The sequence below is a fragment of the Miscanthus floridulus genome, chromosome 7 (genome assembly GCF_019320115.1).
Source record: "Miscanthus floridulus cultivar M001 chromosome 7, ASM1932011v1, whole genome shotgun sequence".
In the NCBI taxonomy this organism is placed as follows: Eukaryota; Viridiplantae; Streptophyta; class Magnoliopsida; order Poales; family Poaceae; genus Miscanthus; species Miscanthus floridulus.
In genome coordinates this window covers 28,480,497-28,489,014 of record NC_089586.1, presented here as the reverse complement: position 1 = coordinate 28,489,014, position 8,518 = coordinate 28,480,497, and the positions used below count along the sequence as shown (strand labels likewise).

The 8,518-nt window shown below is 50.9% G+C and overlaps 1 protein-coding gene across 1 annotated transcript; it reads left to right on the top strand.

Moving 5' to 3' along the window:
- The first annotated feature begins 3,115 nt into the window (after positions 1 to 3,115).
- Positions 3,116 to 4,189, top strand: LOC136465276 (uncharacterized). The gene is made up of 2 exons (XM_066464078.1): positions 3,116 to 3,541; positions 4,085 to 4,189. Exons 1-2 carry the CDS (start codon positions 3,116 to 3,118, stop codon positions 4,187 to 4,189), a joined length of 531 nt encoding a protein of 176 aa, XP_066320175.1.
- The last annotated feature ends 4,329 nt before the right edge of the window (positions 4,190 to 8,518 follow it).

Sequence of the window (8,518 nt, the reverse complement as noted above, 5' to 3'; positions counted from 1 at the left end):
CTCTATAGTGATGGACATGCGGTTACTGCACCATCCGCTCCTCATAGGGTCATGGATCAACACCCTGGTCTGTCGCGCCACCTGCTGGGGTGGGATGGGACGTGACCACTTGCTGATCAAGCCAGAGCTTGGCATCATCAGTGGATAGATGCCTAGCATGGAGCTATGCCTGGCACCATTTATCATGTCAGTAGGGCTCACTCAGAGGAAAAGGAAGACCTAGCACCTTTGAAGGACCTTCTTTGCCTCTGGTTTTTCTTCTTTCTCCCATCTATAATCCCTGCTTCCCCTTGGTCTATAAAAGGGAAGGCAGGGCACCCCACTAAAGGGATGGATCAATAGAACACACCACGCATCACATAACACATAGCTGAGTAGCAACCAAACTCTCAGTGCCCTTTCAACCTTTCCATCAGAGACTTGGGACCTATCCCTCTCTCACCTATTTCTAACCCCTACTACGAACCTTTCAGTGCAAATAACATGAGCAGTAGCTATGAACTGGACATTGGAACATTCTGCCCGAACCAGTATAAACCTTGTGTCTTTTAGCACACCATCCGAGCCAGATGCGCAAATAAACAAATTTACTCATTGGTGTTTACTCGAAACACTGACAGTTGGCGCACCAGGTAGGGGACCTTTGCGCGTTCTGACATTAACATTAGGTCATGGATGGCTAGCCATGATATCAGCTTGGTCCTAGGCGCACATGTGTGATTCGGGGACCTGGACTTCATTGTCACGGTGGGAGGAGAGTTGGCATTGGCTCACGCCACCATCGAACCTCTCCCTTCCATCAGCCTCGACTTCAGGAGGCTTGAGCACCAGCTCAGCGTCTCCTTAGGACCCCAGCCATCCAAGGAGGACCCATGCTGCCTTGCCTTCTATGACGCCAACATCATGGCGTGGCTCGCTGAGGGGGAAGCCCTCTCTCTGGAACACCTCATACGGAGTGCCCCGACAATGCTTCCGTTCGATCTCCATAACGTCGCGGTGACCATTATCCACCTTGTGGCACAACACATGGTCCCTCCTCTGACAAACAACAAATTCATGGGGGTGATCAAACACATCATAGAATCTTTCCATGACCTCCTAGCAGAGGACCCAGAGTCACCCTCTGGCTCTGACTCCAGCAGGGGAAGCCATCATCCCTCCCATGAATGTTTCATGACAGGTGTCCCTGAGCGACACGTCAAAAGCATTCATGAGGAGGCCACCCCGGTGAACAACCTCAGCGATGAAGCCAAGGGGGAGACAGCGGCCCCACCTCGCATGTAGATGGAGCAGCTAAAAGCTTGACACCAAGAGATAGAGGAAGCGTGGCTCCAGCTCAAGTAGGAATGTGTAGAGCTCGATCGGGAAATTGAGCGCCATAGAGATGGCGGGCACGCACGTGCCATGGCTCACGATGTGAACTGAAGGATCATCACCAACGATGAAGCCCTTCCTCGCTTTGCCTGAGCAAGCCAGAACATTGCCATTGCAGTGGCCTTGCTCCATTGTCTTCTAGAGGCCATGATGCCCAAAGATCATTGGGCCCACCACAAGATTCACACGCTGCTCAAGCGTGCGGCGGCACAGTAGGCTAAATGCTCATTGTATCAGTGATGCGAGCTCGATGCCATCTAGCGCACACCCTCAAAGCACCCCGGTAGGGACGTGTTGGTCCACCAGGAGCCTCAAGGAAGCATGCAGCGCACCATGATCCTAGTGCGTCAGTGTCTCAGCCACAACCATGACGCACACAACACCCTTGACGCCCGTAGATGTGCCTATGATGACCCAAGAGAGGGAGCTAGCCATGGCTACCACCCTCATTGTGGCGGATGCTATGATAGTGGTGAGGACCGAATCTCGAGCCCTGGCCTGCCGGGGACTCAGGCCTTCACCCAACACATCCTCAACGTTGTCTTCTCACCAAGGTACTGACCACCAACCAATATCCCAAAGTACTCTAGGGAAACAAACCCCAGACTATGTCTCGAAGACTATTGGCTTGCCTACCAAGCCAGTGGTGCGGATAATGATGACTTCATTATCCGCAACCTTCCACTGTTTTTGGCCGATTCGGCAAGAGCGTGGTTGGAACACCTGCCATCCAATAGAATCTAGAGTTGGGCAGACCTGAAGGAGATCTTTGTGGGGAACTTCTAGGGCATATACAAGCACCCTGGGAACCCATGGGACCTCAAGAACTACTGAGAGAAGGCTAGTGAAACCCTCCATGGGTACATCCAACACTTCTCCCGACAGTGCAACGAGCTGCCTAACGTTGCCGACACCAATGTTATAGGAGCTTTCCTGTCTGAGACCACATGCGAGTCTCTGGTTCATAAGCTGGGACACAAGCGCCCATGAACCACTAAGGAACTCCTAGACATCGCCACCAGGCACGCCTCTGGAGAAGAAGCGGTCAGAGCAATCTTTGATCATCTCGATGGCAAGGCAAGGCGGGACGAGGACGCCAGCAACGGCGCCTCAAATTGTTCCACCAAAAGAAAGAACAAGAAGCAATGGCGTGAGGGCTTGCTCATGGTCATCGCTGACCATAGGGGTGGTCAGAAGCCTATAGAGGGCACTCCAAACCATTTCAAAAAACTACTCAAGGGGCCATGCTCTAAGCATGCCTTCCCGGTCAAGCATCTATACAAGGACTATAGCCTCATGAGGTGGTTCTTGTCCAGAGGCTCCAACAAAGGAGAGCATGAGAAGGACCCTGACCCCATCATGGATGATACCAAGGGGAAGAACAGTGGCTTTCCAACACCGAATGGCTGCCTCATGATCTTTGGAGGATCGGCGGCCAACGACTCCAAACATTGTTAGAAGGTCATATGTCGCGAGGTCTACATGACCAAACCGGCCACACCTACCTTCCTTCGATGGTCAGAGTCCGCCATAACCTTTGATCGAACCGACCACCCGGAGAGCATCCTGCATCCAGGGAGATATTCACTCGAGGTTGACCCGATCATCAGCACAAAGCGGCTCACCAAAGTACTGATGGATGGAGGCAGTGGCCTCAACATCATGTATGCTAAAACACTCAATGAAATGGGCATCGACCAGGACACGCATCCACCCAACTAGAGCACCTTTCCATGGCATCATGCCTAGAAAGCAGGTCGTGCCACTTGGGCAGATTGATCTGCTCATTACTTTCAGGGATCCATCCAATTATAGGATGGAAACCCTCACTTTCAAGGTGGTTGGGTTTCCTAGAACCTACCACGCCATCCTAGGATGTCCATGCTACACGAAGTTCATGGCCGTCCCCAATTATACCTACCTCAAACTGAAGATTCTATGCCCCAACGGGGTCATCACCATCGGCACCTCCTTCCAGCATGCCTATGAGTGCGAGGTCGAGTGCTGCGTTCATGCCACGACAATTGTCGCCTCTAGAGAGCTTGCCGCCATCAAGAAAGAGGTCACCAAAGAAGTGCCCGACCCCAAGAAGTCAATTGGGTCTTTTGAGCCAACGGAGGGCTCCAAAGAGGTCCTCATAGATCTTGGCAGCCCTAATGGCAAGGTGGTATGTATTGGCACCATGCTTTTCTCTAAATAGGAAAGCGCGCTCGTCAACTTCCTCCATGCCAACAAAGACATGTTTGTGTAGAAACCCTCGGACATGCCAGACATCCTGAGGTAAGTCGTCGAGCATGCCTTGAAGATCTATCTAGGCTCTAAGCCGGTGAAACAGTGCCTGCATAGCTTCGATGAGGGGAAACATAGGACCATCGATGAAGAGATCACAAAGCATTTGGCAGCCAGATTCATCAAGGAAGTATACCACCCAGAGTGGTTAGCTAATCCCATCCTTGTATGGAAGAAGAATGGGAAATGGAGGATGTGTGTTGACTACACGGGTGTCAACAAGGCGTGCCTAAAGGATCTATTTCCTTTGCCACACATTGACCAAATAGTCAACTCTACCTCAGGGTGTGAAACCCTCTGCTTCCTTGATGCATACTTCGGGTACCATCATATTGTAATGAAAGAGTCCGGACATCTTGTGACATCATTCATCACCCCATTCGGACCATTCTGCTTTGTCACAATGCCGTTTGGTCTGAAGAACACTAGGGCCGCGTACCAGTGTTGTATGCTCAAGTGTTTCGGAGACCTCATCGGGCAGACCATTGTGGCCTACATTGACGACATTGTGGTCAAAGCCCAATAGGCTGACCATCTTGTAGCCAATCTTGAGTAGACCTTTGCAAAACTCCAAGCGAACGGCATCAAACTCAATCCCAAGAAGTGTGTTTTTTGGGGTCCCAAGGGGTATGCTGCTTGGTTTCATCGTGTCCGAGCATGGTATCAAAGCCAACCCAGAGAAGATCTCAGCCATCACAAGGATGGGCCCGATTTAGAACATAAGGGGGTATAGTGGGTTATGGGGTGCCTCACCGTGCTCAGCCGCTTCATCTCATGCCTCGACAAACAAGGTCTCCCCCTTTATCGACTTCTGAAGAAGGCCAATCACTTTGAATGGACATCCGAGGCCCAGGAAGCACTTGACATGGTTAAACAGCTCCTAACGAAGGCCTCGATCCTAGTTCCACCTACCAAAGGGGAACCCCTTCTGCTCTAGATCATAGCCACCATGCAAGTGGTCAGCACCGCCCTAGTAGTGGAGCGGGAAGAAGAGGGGCATGCCCTCAAAGTACAACGCCCTATGTACTTCATCAGTGAGGTCCTATCTGACTCGAAAACCTACTACCCCCAAATCCAGAAGCTTCTATATGTTGTCCTCATCACCAGGAGGAAGCTATGCCACTACTTTGAGTCACTTCTAGTGATGGTCGTGATGTCCTTCCCCCTCGGCAAGGTCATCCAAAACCAGGACACCATGGGAAGAACCATGAAGTGGGCACTTGAGCTGATGGATTAGGGCATTGCATATGCCTCCTGGATAGCCATCAAGTCCTAGGTGTTGGCTAATTTTGTTGTGGAATGGACTGAGGTCCAAATGCCATCGGTAGTCGTCGATCAAGAGTACTGGACAATGTACTTCAATGGATCGCTGATGAAGAAGGGCACCGGTGTAGGGTAGGTCTTTGTGTCACCCCTCGGGGTATGCATGAGGGACATGGTCCGTCTCCATTTCCCCTCCTCCAATAATGTGGCCGAATATGAGGTGCTCATCAATGGCCTATGTATTACCATCGAGCTGGGCGTCTAATGCCTCGATGTTCGAGGAGATTCCTAGCTGGTCATCAAGCAAGTCATGAAGGAGTCAAACTACCATAACGTCAAGATGGCCACATACTACCAAGAAGTCCACCAGTTGGAGGACAAGTTCGATGGCCTCGAACTCAATCACATCCCGAGGCACCTCAACGAGGCGACCGACGCGCTTGCAAAAGCAGCATCCGGCCAAGAGCCAGTATCAATGGACATCTTCGCCAGTGACCAGCACAAGCCCCTGGTTCACTACGAGGGGTCAGACAAGGTAGTGACAATCCATCCAATCCTAGTCCAGGGGCGGACCAACCATTGGCTACTTCTGGCCCTAAGGTCATGGAGCTCAAAGAGGACCCAGCGACAGAGCCCGACCATCTGGTTGACTAGAGGACGCTCTACCTCAACTACCTCCTCCATGACACACTACCGATGGATAGGATGGAGGCATGACGGCTCACATGTCGTGCCAAGTCCTTTGTTCTTATAGAGGGCGAACTCTACAAGCGAAGCCACACTGGGATCCTACAGTGCTGCATCCCCTTCAAATAGGGGAAGCATTTGCTGAGTGATATCCATGGTGGGGACTATGGTCACCATGCCGTGCCTAGAACCCTAATCGGAAACACGTTTTGATAGGGCCTCTACTGCCCTACCATGGTAGCTAATGTCGAGCAAATCATACTCACTTGCGAAGGGTGCCAATACTACGCTCGGTAGACTCACCTACTAGACCAAGCACTCTAGACGATCCCCATCACCTCGCCGTTAATAGTCTAGGGACTCGATCTAGTTGGACCACTCAAAAAGGTGCCCGGGGGCTACACCCACTTGCTTGTCATCATAGACAAGTTTACAAAGTGGATAGAAGCTCGACCGATTTCCATGATCAAATCCGAGCAGGGCGTACTGTTCTTCCTCGACATCGTCCATCGCTTTGAAGTCCCAAACTCCACCATCACGGACAATGGCATGCAGTTCACTAGCAAGAAATTCCTCTAATTTTGAGATGAATAGCACATCCGCATCGACTAGGCCTCCGTAGCACACCCCCAGATGAACGGGTAGGTAGAATGCGTAAATGGCATGGATCCTACAAGGGCCTCAAGCCTAGGATATTCAATCAGTTGAAATAAATTTGTGCACGCTGGGTCGCTAAACTTCCTTTATTACTCTGGAGCCTAAGGACAACCCCCAGTCGAGCCACTGGCTACAATCCCTTCTTCATGGTCTACGGTTCCGAGGCCGTCCTCCCAACCGACCTCTGACTATTGGAGCGCCAAGGATCAGGGCATATCAACAATAGGGAGCCGAGGCATCCACAAGGATGCCATGGACCAGCTGGACATAAGCTCATGACTGTCACCCTCCTCCGCTCGCCCAAATACTAGCAGCGTTGCATGGTACCATAGCCTGATGAGTTCGAGGGTCAGGCCTTCAACGTCGGGGACCTAGTCCTCCACCTCATCTAGAGTAACAAGGACTACACAAGCTCTCTCTGTCCATGGGAGGGACCATACGTCATCGTGGAGGTACTCCAGGCCAGGCGCCTACAAGCTGAAAACCATCGACGGACGAGGTCTTCACCAATGCCTAGAACATCGAGCAGCTACGTCGCTTTTACCCCTGAATAAATGCACACTTTTTACTTATTAGTTTCATTATCAAAACTCCCTGATCCTTTGTGACATCTGATCCCAGCAAACACTAGGGGGTCAGGCCTCACTCGGGGGCTGATATAAGTACTATTTATCCTGCAAAAATTCTCTGTGCCTACCCTCTTTAGTTTAAGTTCTAGGAGCTGGGTTTTCGGGAACAAGATCTGAGTAAAACTTGGGTGGACTGCGAGAACCCTACTGCCCCAGCGGCTACGGCACCTTTGCTCACCAGCATGATCAGAGCTAGCTCACCCACACTCGAGCTTTTATGACCTTAACTGTGGGAAGGGTCAGAATGCACTAAACCTCTTTTACAAAAAGAGGGAGAAGAGCTAAAAAGTTGTTTGCTATAACGAAGAGCTCATCCATTTTGCACAAATTCGACGCTTGGCTTATCTGCCTAACTAAATTCTTGCACGGGATGTTCTCATCCTCTATTTTCTGCATAGAAATCTTGTCTCAATAGGTAATGCGAGTCGATCGGACGGCTTGGCCACTAATGAGAAACAGACAAGGAACAAGCAGGATCACGCTCATATCCAGGGAAGGCTTTCTGAACCCATCACTCTTACCATCGAGGTAAAAACGGTGCCTGGGTCGATCAGATGGCTCAAGACCGTTGCCGAAAAATAAGCATCCTCACTTGCTTACTTTATGTATTAAATTCATTACCGAGCCTCTGACCCCAGTGACGGCAGAGGGACGGGAATTGCTCGGGGGGCTGGCGAGGGTGTCTATTCACTAGACATTCTCTTTTCTTAGCCCCTCCTTATGTTTAAAAAACTAGAGGCACGGTGTGCGGGCGCAAACTTTGAGAAAGCCTGGTCAGACTGCTAGGACCCTACGCCCCAGCGGCTATGGCATTTTTGTCCACCAGCACGATCAGAGTCTCTGTCTCTGCACTCCAAACCTTAACCTCCACCTTCTCAGGAAGGACTTGGAGGGTCCTACCTACAGAAACTCCACCAAGGAGAGGCTATCAAGTCGCCCGAATCGACCAAATGGCTTAGTCGCTGCCTAGAGACAAATACAAAAGAATGGGAGGCTTATGCAGGTTACGCCAGACGTCGGACCCGAACCCTGCATGGACATATCTGGTAAAGAGCTCCTAGAACCCGTCAAGGTAACATTACCAACCCCTGTTTTTTCTTAAACTATGATGGTTCATACATTCATCCATTCAATCATGTCATACATCTAAGCATCACATATGCAATTGCTACATCACAATGCTTCGTGTAGCGTCACGAAGCAGTAGTCATCTCATTAGATATGAGCTGCAACTAACTGAGGTTTGAAGGCTGGCCCACGAAGGGATTGAGGCCGCCTCAAGTCAAACAGAGCCAGGGGAGAAAAACCGAGATGAGCCCTAGTGGCCTTGCTCGACCCCACTTAGAAGTGGATAGGGATAGCTCAACCTTTCTTGTTCAATTCTAACCTTGAGCCAAGCCCATAGAATCTCCATCAAGGAGAGGCCAACGGGCCACCCGAGCCTATTGAAAGGCTCGGGCATCTGCCGGGAGGTGGATTAAGAAGTAGTGGAATGCCACATGAGGGCTCTATCGACCCTGTCAGTGGATGACGGACCCAAATTCCACTAGAACATGCCAGTTAGCGAGCTCGCCGAGCACGACACTTGAGCCATCGAGGCAAGTGTTGTTAGCTTAGCC

Excerpts from the sequence above, each read along its gene's own strand:
- LOC136465276 (XM_066464078.1), top strand. The coding sequence starts at position 3,116 with ATGCCTAGAAAGCAGGTCGTGCCACTTGGGCAGATTGATCTGCTCATT. Across the intron at positions 3,542-4,084 it reads GCAGCCCTAATGGCAAGGTG|AACACTAGGGCCGCGTACCA; the intron begins GTATGTATTGGC and ends TTTGGTCTGAAG.